At 31.2% G+C, this 26,130-nt stretch overlaps 1 protein-coding gene across 3 annotated transcripts in view; it reads left to right on the top strand.

The window, feature by feature from the left end:
- Caf1-105 (chromatin assembly factor 1, p105 subunit) overlaps positions 1-24,084 on the top strand; it is a 33,072-nt gene extending 8,988 nt beyond the window's left edge. For 2 of the 3 annotated variants that reach the window (XM_067272159.1, XM_067272158.1), the window contains 9 exons: positions 3,322-3,425; positions 3,682-3,778; positions 8,369-8,450; positions 8,519-8,691; positions 8,765-8,862; positions 8,940-8,982; positions 19,979-20,104; positions 20,187-20,297; positions 23,006-23,733. In XM_067272159.1, coding sequence (XP_067128260.1) covers positions 3,322-3,425; positions 3,682-3,778; positions 8,369-8,450; positions 8,519-8,691; positions 8,765-8,862; positions 8,940-8,982; positions 19,979-20,104; positions 20,187-20,297; positions 23,006-23,615 — 1,444 coding nt within the window. In that variant the 3' untranslated portion in view covers positions 23,616-23,733. Of the gene's footprint in view, positions 1-3,321; positions 3,426-3,681; positions 3,779-8,368; positions 8,451-8,518; positions 8,692-8,764; positions 8,863-8,939; positions 8,983-19,978; positions 20,105-20,186; positions 20,298-23,005; positions 23,734-23,940 lie in introns of those variants that run through there. The other variant, XR_010880985.1, reaches the window with a different exon arrangement.
- Positions 24,085-26,130: the final 2,046 nt, after the last annotated feature.

Below are 26,130 nucleotides of genomic sequence, written 5' to 3'. Positions count from 1 at the left end.
CCATTTTCACATCATACTGTTTTATGAATCATTTATAATAATAATAACATGTCTAAGAAACATGTTTTCTTATTTGAAATTGGACTATTGTTAGTTATTGGAATAATTTTGCATTTAGTAAATTATGAAGGTATATTTTCCAACCTTTATGCAGAGATGTTGCCAGAAATGATTGGTTTTCAATCATTTCTGTATTACACATTGAACAAATGCATGTGGGTCACATGCCTGGCTCTGTTGGGCCCTGTCCCTGAGCCACTGCATTGTGGGTCTGGATGGGCTTGACTTTTAAAAGGCTCCCTTACTGTCTACAGGGCAGAAAGACTCCAAAAAGAATCTCACATGGCTGATGGCTTGCACATGGATAGATGGAGTACTATAAAAATGCAATAGCCCATGACCACTAGCAACACCAACACATTAGTATGCAAAAAACTCCCATTCTGATAGGGGAGTCCTTTGCATGTCACATACAAACTCATATGCAAACCAGTGATACATGTAACAATGCTGAATAAAGCAAAGACTGAACAAGAACAATATTAAATTTGATTCTTCTTTACCTCATGACTGTTCATGTAGCTTAGTATTTGAGTCTCAGTCTGCTTTTTCTATGCTATTTACTTTTAAACACTAGTTGGTTGGGGACAGCAGAGTGAGGGACAGAAAAGCATTTATGTGGGAAACACTGCATTGTATGCCTACATTCCTGTGTTTGATAGTTATAACATGAATATTATAATTAATTTATCAGTGATGAATCAGATGTTTCAAGTCAAATTAACTTGCTTGCTGTTATTAAGGATTAGAATTCAAATCTAATAAAAGTTTTATATTTTCTCATGAATTATTTGGATTGGAATATTCATTTTTCCATCTACATCCATGTAGATCTAATATGATCTACATGGATTTGTTCCAATATGCCCATATGGTTGAAAATTGAACACAATTGTATATCAATACTTGTTGCTGTTTATCAAATTACGGTCGGATCATTAATAATTAGTCTTTGAACTAGAACTAGTTTGAAATATAGAACTAGTGTTTTACACTAGTTCTATATTTCAAACTAGTATTTTTAAATTTTTTGAAGGATCTTTTTACCTTCAACTTTAACTTACAAATTTAACATGTATCTTATTTCCAGCAAACTAACAAAATTACCAGAACACATTCAAAATTTAAGTAGATTCACACACATTCTTTCCAATGAAGTAATTAACATTTTTATGTGAATATTCTTAAAATTATTTTTAGATGTCTAAATAAATACCTTTTTAAAAAATAATAATATGAAGTAACCATATACATACATTTAAAAAATATCTAAAATACTTCTTTTAAATTTGAAACTATAAATTATTGTTTATTTAAACAGTATCTTCTATGTATTTGATAGAGACTGTTGGTCACATCTGTTAAGATTCTGATACATTTTGTTTATATATTTCCAGCATTTCCACATTGTGCACTGACTTCTGACTGCCCTAATAATTCTTCATTCCAGTAGATTTTATCGTCTTGAGTTGCAAATCTAGATAATGCTACATTTCTTGTTTTTCATGCAACATCTTTGTGTTTTTAACTTTTCATTAAAATGTTCTCGGTGCATATCTAGACCTGTTCCCATGTGGTCTTTTGTGGGAATGTTGTATAATCCTGAAATTCTAGTTATTTCTTATGGGTGTTTTTATTATATATTATTTGTTATATATTGCAGGAGTGCATTTGTATACAATGCTAAAACTTCCTATCTTTGCTGTTTTGGTTATGTACTGTACAGGGTGGTTATAATTAAAGTTGCCCTACTCAGACCTGTCTAGAGCCCATTCTGGTAGACGTATTTTGATGAAACTTGGTATAAATGTTATATGGACCATGGGGAAAAGGAAAATGCAAAAAAAAACTATTTAGTTCGAATTTTTACCAGTAGGTGAAAAAATGGCACATGAAGAACAAGAATCATAAAATGGAAACACACAAATTCACAACATTTGTTTAACATGTAATTGATGCAAATGGATTGCATGTTAAACAAATGTTTGCATTTTCCTGACAGTGCATCATTAGATGCAGATAACTGTGTACCAGTGCATGAATTTTTATAGTGTGCATCTGGTTGTGGAGCTCTAAATTTTTTGGAGACATATCACATTGCTCTGGAGTTTCATTATGAAATTTTTCAACTGCCTAAAGAAGTAAGCATCACATGGTGATATACATTTGGAAGGTATGACTTTTACAGTCTAATTAGGCCTATAATTTGCAGCCACAAAAAAAAAAGTCATAACTACTATTATCTGCCCATTTCATGAATTGTGAGTACAAGGCAAAATTTGTACAAAATTATGCTCCTTCTTTGTAAGAAACTTATTTGGGAAATAGTAATAGCTCAAAAATCATTGTAGTTTATGGTGAGAAATAAAAAACCAAATTTAAAAAAGAGAGAACAAAAAATTTTCAGTGGTTATGAAACATGAGTATAGAGTCCATGGGTGAGTGCTATACCTCCTGTGATTACAACTACTACTTATCATCTAGCAAACATTTGAAGTTTTTCAAGTTTTAGTTGAAATCAGAAAAATGTTTATCTTTCTTAATTCAAACTTATAGTCAGAAAAACCATGTTTTTAGACAATTATACATACATGAAAAATATTTGACGACTATCTACAGATTTTCTATATCTGAAAGCTATTTATCATCATAACATAAAAATATGAATGAAAGATAATTTTAGATTATGATGATAAATAGTGGAATCTAGGGCTTTACAAGGGATACTTTTTAGCACCCCAGAATAATTCCTCATTCCAAAAGCTCATTGAAATCTATGAAATATTTTTCAGCCTGTTTGTCAGAAAAAAACAGATTTAGAGTGGAAACTTCTTGAAAATCCAACTCTGACTTAGCCCCAAGGATTTTTCACTTGTTTGGATTACTACATTAACATCTTGGAGGTAAATGTATCTCAAGTGATGAAGTTGAATGTGAAGTGTGCATTTGTGGCTGGACAGCATATCCAAGTCTTTTATGCTGGAATTCTGGCTTTGATAAAACAATGGGATATGTGCATTAATAATTGTGGGGATTATTTTGAGAAACAAAGACTTTGAAACCATTTATTATTTAGTTCTTTTTAATAATAATTTGTGACTTTCCTTCGTATTTTAATTAATATGAGATATTCATCTATTATCTCCAAACAACTGTGATTCAAGTATTTTATGTTTAGCATGCTGAAGTCAGTTCACATTATAGATGTAAGATTACAATTAACAAATTTTATTTGCTCATAATTCTTTTTTTCAATTATAGAGGACATCTTGATGATGTGTGTGATCTGAGTTGGTCGGCTAACAGTAACTTTTTGATATCAGGCTCTGTTGATAATACTGCCATTCTTTGGGATGTTCAGAAAGGTATGATTGCATTTTGTTTTAAAAAATAATTAAAAGTACTAATTATAAATTAACATATATATAAGCATCTCAATAACTCGATGTATTATTGATCATCCAATTATTATCCAAATTAATTTGGCAATATTATGTTACAATTAATAATTCTAATTATTGCCTGATTAATTTGGCTGATGGTTGGATGCTTATAAATGAAACTTTTTACCTTATAATTAGATTTAGAATTAAGATTAAATGTATTATTTTGTTTCCTTAGGTAAAAATGTTGGGCTGTTGACAGATCCTAAAGGTTTTGTACAGGGCGTTACATGGGATCCTGTTCATCAATACATTGCTACAATAAGTTCTGATAGGTAAGCAGATATTTTCTGAAATGTGGAATTGTTTTAAAAACAAAAATGTTATTAAAATTAAATAAATGAATATTTATTAAATTGAAATATTTGAAATATTAATTTATAAACTATAGTAATTAATAAGTGAAATAGTGGGTTTTTTTTTTAAATAGCAAAGTTAATCATTGACAAAAATTTTGAAATTTAGTTATAGTAGGTATACAGTTGTGACTGAGAAATACAGATGTTTGATGTTCATTATTATTAATACCTTTTTATTATTTTATCATATTCCTTATATTTTATTTAATTTATGCATAAAAATGTTTTTTCCTACATGTATTTTCCATAATACCAGTTTACAAACTCACTGATATTTGAAAGTTTTATGAAACAAAATAAATTGTTCTCTGTTTTATACTTGAGAGTAACAGGTTGTCCACATAGATCTCCTGTGATTTTAAATTGGCATGAAGTCACCATCTATGGTTGTGTACACATTACATTAGTGCCACTAGAAAGTGAAACTCCTCACAACTTTTTATGCTTACTTTACATATATTTGATATATGTCTCACATATCTTGTGGTAGACATCAAGATGACATTTACTACTTGCACCAAATGTGTAGCATATCCACTGCAATGGACTCAATACATAGGATTCATTGTTGCAACTGTTGCAGATTTTCAGGCAATAAGAGTATGTACAGTACACTCATATCTTTGATGTAATCTTAAAAGAAGTTGCAGACAGTGCGGTTGGTGACCTGGGTGACCTAATATTAAACAATATCCTTCTGGATATTGGTTAATATTAAACAATATCCAGAAGGCATTGTTTGATCAAGTGCACACAATACATAAGTTTGACAGTTGTGTGTTCAGATGTTTTTGGACATAGAGATACCAATGTGATGATGCTCCATCCTTCTATAACAGGTATTTATTTCCCTCCTCATCCAGTTATGGAAACAGCCTCAGAGTCATACATGTCCAGATAATGAGTCAATAGTGGTGTCATCCCAAAAGAAAAATGGTTCATACACTTTCTTCTTCAACATTGCTTTCAAAAATAACTCCATTATTGAAGAAAAACACACCCACAGACATGCAGTTGGCCAGCCTTGTTCAAAGTTTTACTTTTATAAAAGGATAAACTACTGATATTGATTTATGCAAACATTTTTATTTAAAAATCACTCAAAATTACAATACTTAAAAAAAATCAAATTTAATACGATACATGAGCTTGGTGATCTTTGCAGATTTCAGCAATATTGGGACGTATAAATGATAAAGCCACCTGCATCTCCTCTTCTAAATTTCCTGTGCTCTTGCGTTTCTTTGTTTTAATATTAAACATCATTGAAAATCCTGCTTTGCAAAGATATGATATGGATGATAATAATAATAATGTATTGAGTGCTTTTTTTTTTCTATGTCTGTGTATTCATCATTAATTAACAGAGATCCAGAATTTTTTTAGTATTTTCAATGAATTTCAATTTTAATCCACGATCTGAAGAAAGCAACATCAGTTCTTCATTCAGAGTAAAACTGGAGAAATCGGAAGAAACAGATTTCTTATCCAATTGAATTATTCAGTGTTTAACAATGGAAAATATTTTTCAAAATTTTCTTCTATTGTTAAATGTTTTGATTATTTAAAGAAATGATTGATTCGTTTGTATCCTGTACAGAAGGGAACATTTCTGTCTTTCTTTCTGTTAAGTGTCTCTTCCATAGTAAGTTTTTTTTTGCATTGCACATAATTTGTCAGTCAATGTAAGAATGTTTTCATTATTTCCTTGCATACTTATGTTGGCAGTATTAAAGTAAGCAAAAATATCAGCGAAATATGTTGAATTATTGCACCAATTATCATTTTTCAGCTATTATCCAAAAGTTTTCTCTCTTTGTTTTGAAAGAAACTAGTAATTCATTTCTTAATTGCAACACATGATTTAAAAACTTTCCATGTGACAACCACCTCACTTTTGTATGAAGAAGTAAAGCGTCCATAGATGAATAAAGTTGTTTGAAAATTCGGCTTTCCATCGGTCTCGTTTTAATATAATTAACCATGGAAACTACTTGATCCAATATTTCGTTTAGTTTCTTAGGCATTGTCTTTATGACAAGTACTTCTCGGTGCAAGAAACAATAATGAAATATTATATTTGGATTGATTGTTTTTGCTAAAGCTACAAATCCTTTGACTGATCCCATCATAGATGCTGCTCTGTAGATACAAATACTGACACATTGATCTCATGGTAATTTTAATGTATCAGATATGAAGTTATCACATCAAATAAGTCCTTGCCAATTGTACACTCGAAAAGTTCTTTGCAGCATAAAAGTTAATTTATCATCTTCTGTTCATAAATAAATCTTAAAGCCTAAGAGCTGTGCCTTGCTACTTATATCAGTTGATTCGTCTACTTGTAATGCAAAAGGCATGTTAACAAGTTCCCCTGCAACTTATCTTTCAATGTTACAGGACCTGTCATGAATAATTCTGCAAATCCTGACATCAGATACTGGAATCCTCAAAATTTTCTTCTTTGCTTCTTCCTCAAACATAATTGTCACTATTTCACAGCAGGCAAGTAAAATGAGAGATTCTGCTATTGTGTGTGGCTTTAATTTTAGTGCTACTAACTCAGCAATTTTATATGATGCAAGTTGATCTTTATCACTTACTTTCAATGTTTTTTCAAATTGTCTTTGTTGTTTACTTTGCATTTCCAAAAGCCTTTCAAAGTATTTTTTAATTTTTGATGAAAAGATCTTTATGTTCAAATGAAAAATAACACTTTAATTTAGCAGGCATCATCATGTTATTGGCAAATTTCTTTCCACATACAATGCAGAGAGGAGTTGAACAAACTGTATTTCCAGTCTATGTAAATCTGAATTTTAACTATTCTTTGTTGTACAAGTGATTGACATTTTAAGGTGATTTCACACTTTTTCTTTCTTCTGCATTGTCTTCAATTCTAGTGCTGGGAGTGGCATTGTCATCATTCACATCAAGATGAGATTTCTTATGATGAAGTTATTCATTACCTTTAAGAAAGATATTTATGGAAAATATAAAATTAATTGATAATATAAATATATTTGATTAAAAATATCAAATCATTACAATTACTGGAAATCAACAAAATAAACCATATTGACTGCTCAAATATGAACTTTCCAGGCACACCAACATGCAAATGCACATGCACAATTCCTTTACCAGTCATACTTATTCAGTAGAGATCATACATTTTCTATACCACTTGGTCTAGTATATGTCGTCATTGGTGTTTGCTGATTACATTTCCATACAAAAATTATTTTATTGTATTGATTTTTCTTTTGCAACAATTTTTAATTATATATTTGATTTTTTCATGAAACCCTTGATGTGGCTTCACAGAGCACCTGTGCTCTGAGAACCACGGCTTAGACTAGCATCATTACTATGCCAAAAAACTTGTCATTTTCAGTAATTTGTCCCCTTCTCGGTCCACATTAACTCAAGTTTTGCAGGACTCTACTGTACAATTAACTTATGGCATGGAAAATAACATAATAGTAGATATTTGTTAGAAAAAGTTTAAGATAAAAATTTACAATATAAAACAACGATTAAATTACAACACAGTTGTAAAAATGTCCTTGGCACTTTGTAAATTGTAAAATTGATTTGAATGTTGTTAATGATGCCTTTCTCGGTAATTGCATCACAGTGACATCAGAGATAATGCATCTCATTGTTTCATTCTGTGTTTTGAAATATGTACTGTATTCTGACATATTGCCAAATTGTATTTGGAATGTAACTAGATAAGTATATGCCTGTAGTTGTAATCATTAACTAGAAATTATAAATAAATATTCTTTTTCTAATTATAAAAATTGACTTAAATTTTATATATTACATGACTACATACTTTTTCACATAAATCTGCAACAAATCCTGATTCTCTGATGAATTATAAACAATAAACAAATAATTGATACACCGGAGAAATATACAAATAATCCTTTAATAAAACCTTTAACCGGCGTAGGGTATGATCAAATTTCATTCCAAAAACAGCTGGTCTTCGTTATAACGGATTGTTACAAAGAATGTAGTTTGAGGATGGACTTGGGGAGGGATCCGAAAACGTTTATGTACACAATTTGATTATACCCCACGCCGATTAAAGGTTTTATTGCAGGATGATTTGAATTATAAACAATTCAAAAAAAATTTTTTTGATTTTCTTTAATATATAGTGATTTAAATTAATAATTGAATTTTTAATTGTATGATAAACAATTTTTTCATATTGTTTTTATATCTGGAATTTGGTTTATTACAACAGAAATTGAATCATTTCTGTAATGTTTTCCAGTGGAGATATATCTTGAGCATCATTCTCAGATGAAGTTATTGTTTGTTAACTGAACTTGAAACTTTTTATCTTATAGTATTATATAAAATATTAATCAAATAAAAAATTATAGTTTAATATAGTATAATTTTGTGATAGATTATAAAATTATGTAAAATATGACAGTATAATATTAAATTTTTTTTAAAAATAAAATTTATTTTCTGCAGGGCAATGCGTATATATAATCTGAATAATAAGCGTGTAATGCATAAAGTTCAGAAGACTGTAATTCCCTCTGAGAAGAATAAGGTAAAAATAGTCTATTATAAAAAAAGTTAATAATGATATAAATCAATATTATATTAAATTGATTTTAGGGATCAAATAAATCAACACGAATGTTCTATGACGACACATTGAAATCATTTTGTAGGCGTCTTACTTTTTCTCCAGATGGGGAATTACTAATTGTACCTTCAGGTATAGTCGAGCAAGATGATGGAAAATTTATTAACACCACTTATGTATTTTCACGTCTTTCATTGAACAAGTAATAATTATTTTTTATTGTGAATTATTAATAAAATTTTTTATTAATTTGAAATAATGAATAATTGTCTCAGACCTGTTATGCATCTTCCGACTGGTGATAAGTATACTGTTGCGGTTCGTTGTTGCCCTATTTATTTTGAATTAGTACCACAAAATGATAATAGCCAAGGTAATTTTTGTATTAGTTATTCTTATTTGAAATATAAACTTATATATTTTAATTTATGATTCAAAAATTTTTTCTAGAAGCTGATGATAAACCATGGATAAAAAATAAATCTGTTTTGAGGTAAGTAATATAACAGTATTTTTAACTACTTGAAACTAGGTATACTTAATAAACAAAGTGAATGAAATTAGTCTCCAGCACAGTTTTACAAGAAAGCAAATGTTTTTGACCATGTTAATCTTGCATTGTCAGGCTGACCTTCACAGTTTTGTGTGCAGCTGTTAAGACAAGGGGATTGCTGTCCACATATTAACATTGTGACAGAGAGAGGGAGGGTTTTAAGATTAAAGTTCTTAGTTCAACTTCCATGCAGGGGAGAAGGAATCTACATTTGAAAACTTTATGACAGCATTTTTTCTTGTGACAATATAAATTTCTAATTGTTCTAAATATCTAAGTGTTCTTTGTGGAGTTGATATGTAGGCAATGTGCACAGTGAAAACATACTGTACATGCAAGTCTAGGTTGAGGCAAATTATGCTAATGTGGCATTGGCCTGCCATTTCATGATGGAAGTCTGAGGTTCTTTGAGATGGATGTTACATACAGTGGAAGACTGTTACCCTATACAAGGAAATTGACAGAAATAATAACTATTGATTAGCTTTCAGAAGGAGTCTCTTGGTTTTCACCCTCATCTGCAATGCTACAGACCACGCAGATATGCATCTTCAACTTGGTATCTCCATATCTCATGTCTCCCTGTTAACATGTGGACAGCTATCCTCTTGATTTAACAGCTGTTCATGAACTGTGAAGGTCAGTTAGCCTGACAATGCTCATTTAACAGTCAAAAACATTTGCTTTCTTGAAAAATTGTGCTGGAGATTGGTTTTATTTGTCTAGTTTAATATAACAGTATATTATTTTGTGTTTTATTTAATTATTCTCAAAGTTTTATATAAAAAAAATTTAACATTTTCTTTAAAAAGAAAGCACCAAGTCCGCTTAAATCATTGAGCAAAAAATTAAGATCTATCACATTTTATATGCATTAAAATGATGCAGGTGTTAAACTAGTATTCAAATATTTAATGGCTGTAGGAATTCATTAGAAAATATACTAATATACGTTTTTTTTTTTTTTTTTTCAATATTAAGCTAACACACAATAAAAAGAAAATCACAACAAAAAAATAACCAGAATTTTCTGATGTTTCAAACATTGAGACAATTATTGCCTGTTTATAATCTTTATTATATTAATAAACTGAAAAAGTAATAAATCAAACATAAAACAATTAATATATATTACATCGGGTTTAGAATTTTATATTCTCTCTATAATGATGATATAATATATGCTTAAATTTAGCCAGTCATATGTAGTAATTATTATTAATGCTTTCATCAAATGTTGTTTTCTTTTGTGTGCCATTGTGCAATAATTTTAAGGAAAATTTTGTGTCCTGAAAACATTCTGTATCTCTGGACTTATATAGTATAGTGAAAATGAATGAAAATGATCACATTTGTAAAATATGGTTATATATGAGGACTAAATTACAAGTTTAAAATATAATTATAAGTGCAGAACATATTTCAGTTTCTTGCACATTTTGAGAATTAATGCAGTAAGAAATTTGCATATTTATATATTGTATTATCTAAAACTTTTCTCATTAAATGATTGTGTGCGTGCGCACATGAAGCTCTTGGGGACTGTATTAACCCTCAGAATCACATTTCAGGTAATTGAATTTGAATGTTTGAAAAAAATCTAAAAATGAAAATTCCCAAAATGATGATATGGCTACCACATCTATACTTAATGTTCAGAGAGCAAAAATATTAACACAACTATTCATATGATTTTAGGACTTTTTTGAACGTTCAAACTCGGTTACCTCAGAGATGTGATTCTGAGGGTTAGCACTATATGTCCCAAGGGCTTTATGTACACACATACATATAGTGGTAGACAAAACTGTAAAGACAAGAAAAAATTCTACCTAAACAATTAACATTTCATTAAAATTATTAGTTCAATCATTTCCATATGCTTTATAAAAGTAAAGTAATAGATTTATACAATACAGTAATGAAAGTATAGTGTTGGAATAGTTCTTCCAGAAAGTAGAAAACCAGGTAATTTATGTTGACAAAACTTTAAATACAACTGAAAAAATAAATGTAAATAATTAAGGATATGTACATGTATAAACAGATCTACATATATTGTGTATACATATATTTGTGTACAAAGTCATCTGTCAAACATGTGAAAAGGTGTAAAACTGGCATAGAGAGGACAGGGACAAATTGATATTTTTTGGCTACAGTTACAAAACTATTGTGCTGTAGCTACTCAAATGAAGGAGTCATACTGTTGTATACAACTATATTAAAAAAAGTGAGAAATATAACTCGAAAAACAATGAAGGAAGATCTTGTAAGTTTAATGCAAGAGATGATAGGAAAATTTTGAGGGTTGCAAACAAGTGTGACATCAGCATCAGAACTTGTGAATCAATTAGTTAAAAGTTCATTTCTGTACTGTTTCAAAGAGTGATAAAATCATCAGGATGAGTTTAAAAAAAAAAAATTGAAAAGAAAACTTCCTCTAACTAAAGAAAATAAAACCACAAGATTGACTTATGTATGTGATAAAAAATGGCAATAGGTTATTTTTCAGATGAAAAAGTTCAATCTGGATGGTCCAGTTGGTCTGAACTATTATTTTCATTATTTGAACAAAGAAGAGAGGATTTTATATCAACAACAGAGGGGTGGTGGTTCTATTATGGTGTGGTTGTCATTTCTTGCAAGGGAAAGTCACCTATTGAATTCAAAAATGGACAAATGGATTCAAAAAAGTATCAGAAGCTAATTAAAATTACTTTGCTTCTAAATGTATGAAAATGAGCAATCAGAAAGTTTTATTTTATGCAAGACAATGCACCTGTATCCATTTATCTTGCATCACAAAAAATTGGCTTCAGCAAAAACAAGTCCAACTGTTGGATCGTTCACCTCCATCTCCATATTCGCTCCATATCTAAATCTGATTGAGAATATGTGAGGTGTGCTCTCAAGAACTGTATACTAAGAATGTACTGATTAATCAGTAAGTAATTGGTAATCAGGCGTATCGGCCATTTCTCCAATTAATCTGTCATTTCCCCGATTAATTGGTTTTAATAAATCGGCCAATTTTTCATTTTAATATTTTTGTTAGAATGTTGCGTATAAGACTAGTAATAAAAAATAATAAATTTCTGTTATATATTTATTATTTATTACATGACAAACTGAATATTAAAAAAAAAATTTTAACTTAAATTATTTCTTTTATCAATACATATAAGGTATAATACAACCTATTTAAAGCTATCTCTTTTATTTAAAGTTTGACTTTAAATATATAAAACAAATAAAAATTTAATATTCAAACTGTAAAACCCTTAAATTATAATGCAAAAACATGAGAATTTCATCATTTTCAGGACATAGCCTATTTCTTGCCGGCTCGTAAATGTTACTCTCAGTGCTGAAAATTCTTTCGCTTTCAATGGAAGATGCTGGGGCACTTAGATATTTCATAGCTATTTTACTCAAATTAGGAAAAAGTTTTTTTGATCATCACAAAAATGGGTCACTGTGTCTGTATATGAGTGAATGTAAATATTTTTATAATTATTGATCGAAATGTTTGTTCATTTGTTTCGTTTTTTCTTCTTTTTAAAAACATGCTCTTATTCATTTTTTCGTTTACCAGAAGCTAATTCATCAAATAAATTAAAAAAACTTAGATATTGTCCTCCATTTTGATTATCTCCAGAAATAGAAGCTTCAGGATTTAATTCTTCTTGAGATTTTGAATTACATATATCATCATCATCTAAGCTATTGATTGTCCATCTTTTTATTTCCTCTGCCATATTTTTTTTTTGAAATTTTATTTTGAATCTCGAATCTTGAATCTAATAAAGATGACAAGCATAAAGACTTGTTTTCTATATATATACTGAAAATCTTTTTTATTGAATTTTCTGGTCCTTCTATTGTGGTATTAATGCCATTTAAAGCAACTACTGCTCTTTTCTTTTGATAATAAGAATAATTTCAGAGAGTCTACTGTGAATTATTAAAGATGAGGGTGTTTCTTGGTTGCTGGCTTCCACAGTAATTTCTTCGAATGGTTTTAACCCAGCATGAGTGAGGTCGGGTACGTCATACCCGAGAAGTTTTTAAATGCAGATTATTTAATGTTATTGTTGCCATGCAAATCCCGTCATCACAGTAGCTGGAGGTAAGGAAGTGAGGGGCAAGATGCAGTGTTGAGTTTAGTGTTGCACTGGCGTCAGCGGGAGATACACATGCGCAAAAGTGGATGGGGTATGTCACACCCGTCCTCATAGTTGGTGTTACATTTTTGAGTTGACAGTAATTTTATGAGTTATAGTTATTGATAGTATTCTTAGATTTATTTCTAGATTTCTCAAATGATAGTCTTTGCATTAGACAACAAAATGTACATTTTCCAAGGGAAACTCAAAAGATGATTACTGATCATCTGGGAGAACCTTCATCACCAGTTACAAAAGAAAAGCTGGTAAATATGTCAGGTGTGGTGACTGTACTAAAAAAAAAGATAGGAAAACAAAACATTGCTGTTCGAAGTGTGAGAAGCCAATATATATGAAACACGCAATTTTTATGTGCCAAGATTGTGCTTATTTGTATGTGTAATGTTGGTGCTGTGCTAATTGATCTCATAAGACCTTTTAATTTTTTTTTCTATTTTTATAATTAGAATATACTATACTTATGTTGATTAAACAAAGAAGTTGTAATTTTGTTAGAATTTTATATGAAAAAATGTTAAACTACCAAAACTTGTACTTTTTCAAAGAAAATATAGACACTTTGTTATTTCATTAAAAAAAAAAATGCTTTTCAATCTTAAACATAATATTTTATTTACTCATCTTGTTGAAAGAATACTATTATTATTATCCCAAGTAAAAAAATACTTAATACCCAAAATTTTGATACTATAATTGTGTATCTCCTACCTGCCTCATAGCTGGTGTAACAATTTCTCACCTCATTCACGCCGGGTTAAAAGTAGAACAATTTTTTCAATGAGAGACCACTGATATGTGCTCAATGTGGGAATTTTATTATCTATATCATACATGACACGGGCTTTTTGCTATTCCAAGTTTGTTTGTTTGTTTTTTTTTTTTTTTTTTTTTTTTTTTGCAATATGTAGTATGTAGAATTTCAGCAAGTAGGAACATCTTGAATTAATTTGTTTCTATTAATTGTGATTATAGTTTTCACATCTTGAGAACATTGCATTCCTTTACTGTCACCTGTAGTGTATGTGTAAAGCATGATAATGCCGCTAAGTTGCAATTTCTGATTCCAGCTATCATATTTGCTCCAGAATCTCAATACTAAGAATATCTTATGACTTTTGTCAACTTATACTGTTCAAGAACAATGTTTATCTGTTCACTGATTTGTGTAGTTGTGTGGGAACCTTCAGAGGGAACAATTCACAAAACAGCTCTTTTGTGCTGAAAATCATCCTTCAACCTGTGGGCTGTTACACTTAAAAAAGGAGAATTGTTTGTAGTTGCTGTCCAAATATCAGTGGTTAAAGAAATATATTTTGCATCATCAATAGCTTTCTGAATCTTTGACTAAACTTTTTGAAATATATCAGGGAAGATATTTTCAGAAAAATATTTTTTGTTGGGAATATTGTAATTAGTAATGCCTTTTTTTTTTTTAGTAATCTTTGAAATCCTAAATCAGACACAACAGAGTATGGCTGTATATCTACACTTATCATTTATTCAGTCAAATAATGAACTTCTTTGGATTGTTGATCATTTATATCCCACAATTTTTTATTTTCTATTAATTGAATTAAAGTAGCTTGTCTTTGGACATGAGTTTCCGTTGTTACTGATGAACCATCCAGCTTCCTTGGTATTGGAACTTTCACTTTTTATCTTTTAAGTTTATTTTAAAAAGTTTTCATGATATTTTTTCAGATGATTTATCATGTTTTTAGTGGTAAAAGTTTTGGCATTTTTTCCACCTCTCAGTATCGAAGCCTGTCACAAATTGGAATTGGAAAACTTCTCGTTTTTATATTTCCTAACAAATTTCTAAGCAATACTGGAAGCCATGAGGGGTTTTGATTTGGCTATTAATTAAAATTAAAAAGTTATCCAAAATAATAATTTATCATTTTAATTTAATACATAAATCTGAAAAAGAAAAACAAATAGCTTCATATTGAAAATTATTTTTATAACAAAATGTTATAAAATTATTTTTGTTGTATGAAATTTTATATTTTTATTAAGAATATATAATAATAATAATAATAATAATAACTCTCCCGTGGTCACCACCTGGTCGTGGTGGGAGAGCCCAGTAATTTTACTGATCCATAGGGCAATGCAGGCTGGAGCATAAGCTCCTGGTAGGGACACCCATGCCAGTAAGGTCTATGGGGAGAAATGAAGCTAAGAGTGACCACACCCACATTCTGTGGAGATATTCATCATGGTAATAACTAGATCAAAGTGTGATACCGGCTCGGACGTCGCCCGGGTTAACAAGGTCCGCGTTCGTGGGTTAGGCAGAGGCTCACGTTTGAAAATAGGTCACAGTCTCCCTTGGTTACCGGTGGCGAAAGCAGCACCGGCCCAAGCATGGCTACTGCAATGCCCTCAACAGATGTGAGGAACCAACCCAGCCTTGGTGTTTCTGTGGCAATGCATCCACAGACCACAAAGGCTGGAAAACCACGCTAACGGATGAAATGGACAGTAGAAATGAACGAGTTTATCATCCGTACTTATTACACCATCACAAAACTCGAAACAAACATGACAGCATACAGACAACAACTACACCATAGATTCACACAACAGTATCCTCATCTCACTGTCACCGAACAAAGGGTTGTTGATCAAAAAAGAACAATTATACACAACAACGTTATTCCGCAAACAACACTTGAACTTATCAAACAACAGGTTGCTGATCAAATACATCAACAGACAGAAACATCTAACATTAATGAAGATCATGTAACCTGTCAGGATAATCCAGCAACAAGCATTGATAATAACACACATACAACAATTACCACTAATGATACTACAGACACTTCCTCATCCATCACTGATAACATAGACATGGATTTAGTTAATATGCTCTCACTTATATTTCAGGAAACACTCACTAAATATACAGGCACAGATCCCACACAAAGACCACGAATACCAAAAATCAACACGTCAAAGGAAGTAGGAAAAACACTAAATTATGTAAACACTCACTTACTACCACACTACATTCATTTAATTTCTACACTCGCAGACATTCATACATTAGTTTATGCTGGGGCAGTCACAGTAGTGACACACCATGGACTGAAAGTACAATCACAGACAAATACACAGAAAACACAATTCTATCACAAGCCTGCCTGGCAGAGAAGAATAGAAACACAAATAAATGACATTAGACAGCAATTAGGCAGGCTGACACAATACACTAAAAACAACATAACACCCAAATTAAGGAAACAGCTCAAAAACATTTTCAAGAAAATAAAAACACACACAAAACATGAACATCACAACACACGCATTACAGAATACATTGATACACTAAAACAAAAACTTGCTGCCAAAGCACGTAGACTCAAACGATACAAAACATGTACACTACGAAAACAACAAAATAAATTATTTACAAACAATGAAAAACTCTTTTACAGACAAATTAATAACAAAGCAAACACTGATACACAGCACAGTGGCACACCAACAGAAGAAGAACTCACAACATATTGGTCTTCTCTTTGGTCCAGTGCTGTCACGCACAATGCTGATGCAGGCTGGAGCGAGGAGGAGAACAGAAACTTGCACAACATACCAACTATGCCCTGTGTTGAAATAAACATACATGATTTCCAATACACTGTTAACAGAACACACAACTGGAAGACACCTGGTGTAGACAACATTCACAATTTCTGGTACAAAAAGTTTACATCACTGCACCAGGAACTAGCTAAACATCTAACACACATCATCATCAATCCACAAGACATGCCAAATTTTCTTACTCAGGGCATCACCTACATGAAACCTAAAAACAACAATACCACAGACCCCACACAATACAGACCAATTACATGTCTTCCAACACTCTACAAATTATTGACATCCTGTATTGCAAACAAAATATACAAACATGTTGAAGAACACGACATTCTAACAGAACAACAAAAAGGTTGTCGTAGAAACCACAGGGGATGCAAAGAACAGTTACTCATAGATTCAGTCATTCTACGGCAAGCACACAAACAACACAGAAACATACACATGGCATATATAGACTACAGAAAAGCATTCGACAGTGTTCCACACAGTTGGCTGCTACATATCTTACACATGTACAAAATACATCCATCACTCATTGCATTCTTTCAAAACACTATGCAGCACTGGAGAACAACACTACATCTCAGGGTTAGTAACACTTCCATACAAACAAACCAAATTTTTATTAGGCGAGGAATTTTTCAAGGAGATTCCTTGAGTCCTCTCTGGTTCTGCTTAGCCCTGAACCCATTATCCAACATGTTAAACAACACGCAATATGGTTACAATATCAGACACAAAAAAACAACACAGTTTACACTGTCACATCTTATGTACATGGATGACATAAAACTTTATGCATCCACACAAAAACAACTTCATCAACTCCTACAAATCACACATTCATACACCAAGGACATACAAATGGAATTTGGCCTAGATAAATGCAAAACAGTTCACATAGAAAAAGGAATCCTGAAGAAAGAAGATTTTGCACTTGGAAATGGAGACATTATTGAATCCATGGAAGAGGGCGAGTTCTACAAGTATTTAGGATTCCAACAGGCCAAACTAACAGAACATACACAAATAAAGCAAAGATTAATTAAAGAATACCAAAGTAGGTTAAATGCTATTCTCAGAACACAGTTAAATGCAAAACACACAGTTAAAGCAATAAACACATATGTCATCCCAGTACTCACATATTCTTTTGGAGTTATACATTGGACTCACACAGATCTTGAGCAACTCCAAAGGAAAACAAGAACAACACTTACTAAGCATAAACAACATCATCCTAAATCCGCCACAGAAAGATTAACCCTTCCACGTAAAGATGGCGGACGTGGCCTGATTGACATAGTTAACCTTCACTACAAACAAATACAGTCACTGCGAGAGTTTTTCTACAAAAAACAAGAAACATCACAATTACATAAAGCAGTAACTTCTAGCAGACTCAAATAACACACCATTAAACTTACACTCACATCATATGGACACAACACAACATATAAAAGGCATAGACACCATTAAGCAATCGTGGGCTCAAAAGGCACTCCATGGCAGGCATCCTTATGATCTGGCCCAGGATTTTGTTGACAAAACTGCGTCAAACAGCTGGTTAGCTCGGGGATGCCTCTTTGGGGAGACAGAAGGATTCATGATTGCCATACAGGATCAGGTCATAAATACTAAAAACTACAGAAAACACATACTCAAAGATGCAACACTCACGAATGACATGTGCAGAAAATGTCACATCATGCCAGAAACTATACAACACATCACTTCTGGTTGCAAGCTCTTGGCACAGACAGATTATTTACACAGACATAATCAAGTAGCAAATATAATACACCAAGAGCTTGCAAAGAAACACAAATTAGTAGACATCCACAAACCATACTACAAATACATTCCACAGACAGTATTGGAAAACAACACGCACAAAATGTACTACGACAGAGCCATAATCACAGATAAAACAATTTACCACAACAGACCAGACATCATACTCATCGACAAACATAATAAAATCACATACATTATAGACATATCCATTCCAAACACTCACAATATACAAAATGCATTCACTGAAAAAATTAGCAAGTACACAGAACTCGCCCAGGAAATAAGGCATCTGTGGAGGATGGATGGGGTGCTTATTGTACCTGTTGTTCTCTCCTCTACAGGTGTCATACCACACACACTACACAAAAGCCTGGGCACATTACAATTGAATAGAAACACATACATCACACTACAGAAGGCCACTATATTGAATACATGTCATATTGTGAGAAAATTCCTGAATACAGACACACACACTGATACACTTCTTTAATTTCTGTTTTGGTTGCTATGCCTTGACTTTGGTCCGGCATAGTACACAGCCACCGGTGTTAACCAAGTATATCTCACTTAACCCAACGTAATAATAATAATAAAATTAATTAATTATTAACACAATAAATTATTAACACTAATTGGCCCATTAATCAGTATCAGCCAATAATGCGTGACCAATTAATTGGTAATTGGCCATTTTGCTTATCGGTGCAACCTTACTGTACACGCTGATGACAAACAATACAGTTAGAAGTTGTAGTTGAGAAAGAATGGCATGCTATACTAACTTCCATACTCAAAACTTTTATTATGAGTATGCTAGACTGCATTTTTGAAGTTATTCAAAAAAGTGGAGAGTCTACAAGATTTTATAATCTATTATTTGCAGTTATTTTTTAGTTGTAATTATAGTTTTGTGAACATAAATTATTTGGTTTTTTTACTTTTTGGAAGAACTATTCCAACACTATATTTTCATTATTGTATAAACTTATTAATTTACTTTTTGAAAGCATATGGACATAATTGAACCAATAATTTTTATTTAATTAGTTGTTTAGGTGGGATTTTTGCTTGTTTTGTCGACCACTGTACAGGCATACACTTACAAACTATACAAATGCACACTATTATTATAAAAAGTTACAGCTCCTTTTTATTTTTTTGTAATTTTATCTCTGTACAGGATTCTGTTTATCATTATTGTGTATATGTATAATATTGTATTGTGTAATGTATTTTATTAATTAGTTGAGGATATTTCATGATTTATTGCAAATATTAATGATAGTTTCACATGTATTTATTCATACTGTTTTGAATTTTGTTTTTTTCAGTTTGCCTTATCGCTTGGTATTTGCAGTTGCCACAAAAGATTCTGTCTTGTTGTACGATACTCAGCATACTTTACCTTTAGCTCATGTAACTAAAATTCATTACACTCATCTGACAGATCTTGCTTGGTAATATAATTTAAATCATAAAATACCTGAGTTTATATATTATTATTGTTTATTTTAATAATTTTCGAAATTTTGTTAACAGGTCTCATGATGGAAGATGTTTAATAATTTCCTCAACTGATGGTTATTGTTCCTTTATTACTTTTGCCAAGGATGAACTTGGAATTCCATATACAAAAAAATCCAACAATGAGTTGAGTAACTTTTTCATTTGTTACTGAGATTTTATTTATAAAAATAACTTATATTATTGTGGGAATCCGCAGTGACGAGTCTGTTTCTCGATTCACGTTTATGTGGAGTCAGACTCACGAAGCCCACCTACACAGTCAGTGGGTGGGATTGTGCTCTTTCTTGTCTTAGGAAGATCAGGAGAGCTTCCTGTTCTCTAGGATTCTTGACATCAGCCAAAATTTCACATTTGGTCCGCGAGTTGATTTCTAAATACAGTAGAGCATTGTTTATCCGAAATGTCGGTTAACCGAAAGCTTTCCAGTCGGACTGTGTCATGCCGAATCAAACGTTTTTGATACTAGATTAACTTCTAAAGTATAATTTTTTTGTTTTTATATTTTTCAATATATTTATTTTGTTTGTACAAAATAAAGAAATAATTTTTAACGCTACAATAGCCTCGATTATTATTATAAAAATTTTCGTTTGGCTTAAAATCAACGGAAATTCAACACGAAGTGACGTGCAACAGAGAAAAATTTCAACATGGGATAGGTTAATATATTTTTTCGTACATAATCGGTTATCTGAACAACCCCAGTCTCCAATTGATTCGGATAAACGATGCTCTACTGTAATTTCGTCTGAAGGGGAGGACTAATAGACTCCTGATAAAGCATACGGCATATATCATAATCAAACATCAAAATCAGTTAAACAAATAACAAAAATTTTAATGATAAAAATTAAGAAAAAAGATAAATACAAACAAACTGGATTATATCTCAATAATTAACTATCAACATCTCTAATTGATGCGAGAGAGAGCATTTACATTGTGTTAAACATAATACGTCTTTCCATTAGACTGAGGCCTTTGGTGATTGGTGATGGATGTTGGTGTTGTAGACAAGGAAGGTTTCGGGAGACAGCTTGAATTTTTGGAGAGCAAGCCTTGAAACTGGGGTGCTAGCGACTTATATCCTCAGATCCCTTCCAATTGGGTGTCAGGATTTTTCCATATGAAGGGATGTGCCCAATGAATTGTACTGGCAGGTGTCTTATCAACGGTGTGATAAGATCTAGCCCTGGGAATTTGATAGTCAAAAAGGAAGTTTTATTTCCTTTTTTTTCATCATTTTCTCACAAAAAAGATACATTATTATCATTTTTAACACAAAAATATTATTTTAGCTTTATTACTTATTAAATAACATTTGGAGAAATCTTCCAAATTCAGGGAAAAGCTCTTGTACATCTCCGGATTCTCACATTATTAATTACAAAAAATATAATTGCATGTAGTACCATCTGTGTGAGATTTTGTTATAAAGAACTTTTTATATTATTAATTAGAATAAAATGGCAAAAAGTTTAGTTTTAAAGTAATGATGAGTTTTATAAAAAAAAAGTTAAATGCTATAAAAAGTAAAATCTTTGTCAAGTTCAACCCCTCTTAAGATATGACACACGACCTCCCTTTATCTCACCACCACTTTGACATTTAATCACCAAAATTTAGTGTCATCATTGCCCATTATATACAAATTTACATGCCAAATTTAATTTCTTAATCTTTATCCCATCCTGAGATATTAAATGAAATAGATGCCAACATACCTACACACATAATCAAGGAATACTTTTTTTTTTTTTCAGGAAGATTCAAAACATGGAGAGTTGCAAAATACTCAAAGGGTTAAATTTAACACAATTCCAATTTTTTCTCTTTTTTCTCTTTTACCGGTTTTTATGTATACATAAAAAGTAAATTGTCAAGAGGAAGATGAAAGTAACTAAAATAAGAATAATAAATTAAAATTTATTGATATTAAGCATCTTTACTCTTTACAATGGGGAAAAATTATATGTTAACAATTTTATAGTTGTACATTGGACAAAACCATAATTTAAACTAAGAGGTTATAAATTTTTTCAGAGAACTGATAGAAATTTTAATAATTTGTGTACATATTAGAAATATCAAAGTCATCACCAAATATTGTAATATAAATTTATTAAACAAGCACAAGATTTAAACAAGTGAGCAGGTAAATTCTCTCATTCTTTCAAGAATCACCTTGCCATTTTTTTTAATGATCTTCACATAACATTTATTGAACAAAACTATAATTATTTAATTGCAGTTTTATTATCAGTGACTTAATCCTAAATTAATATTAACTAAAAGATAGTGTTGATGGGTCAAAGTAAATCCATTATCATATGTTACTTTGTCCTCAAATTATGTATGTTCAACTATCACATTATCTGATTTCTGCTTGACAGTTTGTAATTTGTTGAAATTTGTCTTTCAAATTTATTCTTTTGGGAAGCTATCTGAAGATTCTCTCTTGTCAGATCAAAAATTCATCCAACCTTGACCATTTTGTTACAGGGTTACTTGACAAATGTCATAATTTCCTGATTCCAATCAAGGAAGGAGGAGTTCTAGACATGGAACCTGGGGTTTGTTCAACTCCTCCACTAAAATGAATTATTAATATCAACCGTCAAACTCATTGATTCCTTGAAATTATAGTTATATTTTTCAAATGTATATAATTTAATAAATTAGAAAACAAAAATTACAGATTTTACAACCACAAGACAAACAAAACTTTCACCTGCTCTTCAAAATAATAAAAATAATAATTTTTTATATTTTATAGCCACCTCTCTTTTTCTGTATTTTTATTTTGTAATTTATAAGAAAATTGTTTTCAGGGAAAACTTGTCATCAGAAGCAAAAACAGATTTGGCTGAACAGTTAGAAGAAATAATAAATATTGAAGAAAAGTGTAAAGATATAAAAATTAATTCCCAGTTAAATTGTTCAACTCCTTACACAACATCCAAAAAGGGAAAATGTCTAGAAGATTATTGGAAAAATACTAAAGAAGAACAAGAACAGTGGAAATTAGTAATGGAACCATCAAACACTTCACCTGTTAAATCTACATGCACATGTGATGAACCAATAGTTATTGATTCTGAAGGTGATGATATGAAAATCTCTGCAAAGGCACTTGTTTTAGTTGAAAAGCTTGAAGAAAATGTGCATAAACAGCCAACTAGTAGGCAGTTAGAGATCAAAATGGTTACAATACCACCAGCATTGCAGACAGAAAATAAGGATGCAGAATCGAGTAATACATTGCTCAAATCGCCAAAATTAGAAAGTAAAGAAACAAGCCCTAAATCATCAAACAGCACACCATTTGATACACCAAAGTTTAATCCAGCTCCAGCCCATACATCTCCTAAAATAAGGAGTCAAAAACCTGGAAGAAGAATCCAGTTGATTACATTATCAGCTCCAAAGAAAAAAGATTAAAATGCTTTTAGAATATCACTTTTAAAAAAGTTGTGATTGCTATAATTAACACATTGGTGTGTATAGTTACAAAAATGTGATCATTCCAATGAGATAGAACAGGGCTTCTTAAACTTTTTTTATTCAACTTTTATTATTTATGATTGTGATTTTTTTAGCTACCAGAAAAATATAAAATAAAGATATATAAATATTTTGTGATGATTTATTGATTAGGTAACAATATATATACATATGAAAAAAATATAGTTTTAGAATTTGTTTAAAAACATACAAAAATGTAAAATTAAAAATTGCACAAAAAGTTTCGCTAAGCAACCCATAGTTTAAGAAGCCCTGAGATAGAAGATAAAAACGGTATGCTGAATATGCCTTTTTTAATATTTTAATGTAAATTATATATAATGTTAAGATTTCAGGAAAAGATTATAAAATGAGTATATTATATTAATATAGATCTGATATCTAATAGTTAATGAAATATTCAGGTTTAAGAATTATGTTGACAAATGAATTTTTTTTATTTTTCAACATAATGTTTTAAACTTAAGTATCTGTCACCATTAGATATGAGATAAAACTTACATTTATTTCCTTTTTTTTCACAGAATTTTAAAACTTTTCCTGAAGTCCTGCCTTTTATTGAAATTGTTAATTAATTTAAACAAAGTGTAACACAAACAGTCTTAAGTAAAATTAAGTTAAATTTATGCAAAGCTCTGAATGGAGTTACTTGTTTTAATAGATATTTCTAGTAACTTCTATAAAAAAAAGCTTATTTTTACAGACTCAATTATTAAAGTTAGTTATTTTTATGTATTTGGTGGTTATAGTTACTAATTTGTTAAATACTCAGAATATTTCAGATTAATGAAAACAAAATTAAAGTCACATTCTATGTTTTTTTATTAGCTCTTTTCTGATAATCTGATTAGTCTATCACTATCAAACTTTCATCCAATCTTAGAGATTAGCATCAAAAACACAAAAATAGGTATTCCTGTCTTATGCAGTCTATCATTTCTTGTGGCCTGTCAAATGCCAAGATGGTTAAGGCATCAGCTTCCTGCTCTGGGGACCTGGAATCAAATCCAGGTCCCCAGAGCAGTAAGCTTGAAAACCATATGAGAAATGAGGGTTGAGGTCCAACCAACCACCCTTGAAAGGGTGGTTGGTTGGACCCCACCTCTTATCATTATGGGTCTGTCTGAATGGCTTTGAGAAAAGCTCCTATGTGACCACATTGCAGACAGTAAAAAACAAAATCCTAACAACTTGCGTGTGGTATTTTAGGTAGTTGTTGGATATACTGCAGCAAATCCATTAACAAGGATGCGGACACTAGGAAACACTCTTGTGACATACCATATGAGTGTCTGTTGGATCCTGCATCACCACCAGCTGCATATGTATCAGCAATTACAAGCATTTGATTCAGCAGACTAGGCTCACATGTCACTTGTTTGGTGGTTCCTTCAATAGTGCATTGAAGAATCTGGATTTTGCAAGCTGGTGCTGTTTTCAGACAAATTGTCATTTACCAAAGAAGGCCTATTCAGTTCACAGAATGGCCACATTTGAGGTTATGAAAAACCCCATGGTATTCATTCATTTTAGACCATTTCAATGCAGGTTCACCATCAACGTGTGGGCAGGAATCGTAAGGCAGTAGCCAGTGGAACCATACATGCTTGTCTTGTCTCAATGGCATATTGTACTTGTTTCTGCAGGAAGCATTGCTCAAACTTATGGAAGATGTTCCAGTAAACATCCAACTTAATGTAGTTTCAACATGAGGGGCACTAACACACTTTAGTCCCATTGTTTGAAACCACCTGACTACACATTCAGAGAGAGATGACAAAGGAGACAGGCATACCCTCCATATTTTTTGATCTGACAATGTCAACATCTTTTTATGGGGCCGTATAAAAGCACTTGTTTACAAGACACTAGTCAACTGTGCTGAAAAACTAATAGTGCAAATTGTTATGGCTGGAGCAGAAATCCAGGACATCTTGCATATGTTGTACTATACCACTGCACAGTTCAAAGATATACTATACTGTAGCAGCAAAATTAGTAGCTGTCATTTCAAACACCTGTAAGCAGTGATTTTCATATTCTCAGTCCTTTTATTTTTAATGTATAACACCAATGGCAGGTGCACTGGTACTGCACAGTTGCACTTTCATTCATATATACAGTACAGTATTAGCATGACAACGGTGGATGGTGTGGTGATGGATGTCGCCACCCTGCGGATATTGTGTTTTTTTGTTATTTTCTCACATTTATGTTTTGTAAATTTATTACTGTTTGAATGCTCAATAATTTAATTTTATCTAGTTTTATAATTTTCTACAACTGTAACCACTGTTAAATTATTAATAAATGTGTCTCATAACTCTCGTGAGAAAAGGCGAGACAAGAACTAGTATGGTGACCGTTAGTTGAAGCAAATTTAGTCATGTCCTTTTTAGCAGAAACGAGAAGCATAAACACAAAGATCATT

The sequence above is a fragment of the Centruroides vittatus genome, unplaced genomic scaffold (genome assembly GCF_030686945.1).
Source record: "Centruroides vittatus isolate TY-2023 unplaced genomic scaffold, ASM3068694v2 contig_425, whole genome shotgun sequence".
Classification (NCBI taxonomy): domain Eukaryota; kingdom Metazoa; phylum Arthropoda; class Arachnida; order Scorpiones; family Buthidae; genus Centruroides; species Centruroides vittatus.
The sequence above is the reverse complement of the archived record's forward strand: the minus strand, read 5'-3'. Positions and strand labels throughout refer to the sequence as shown.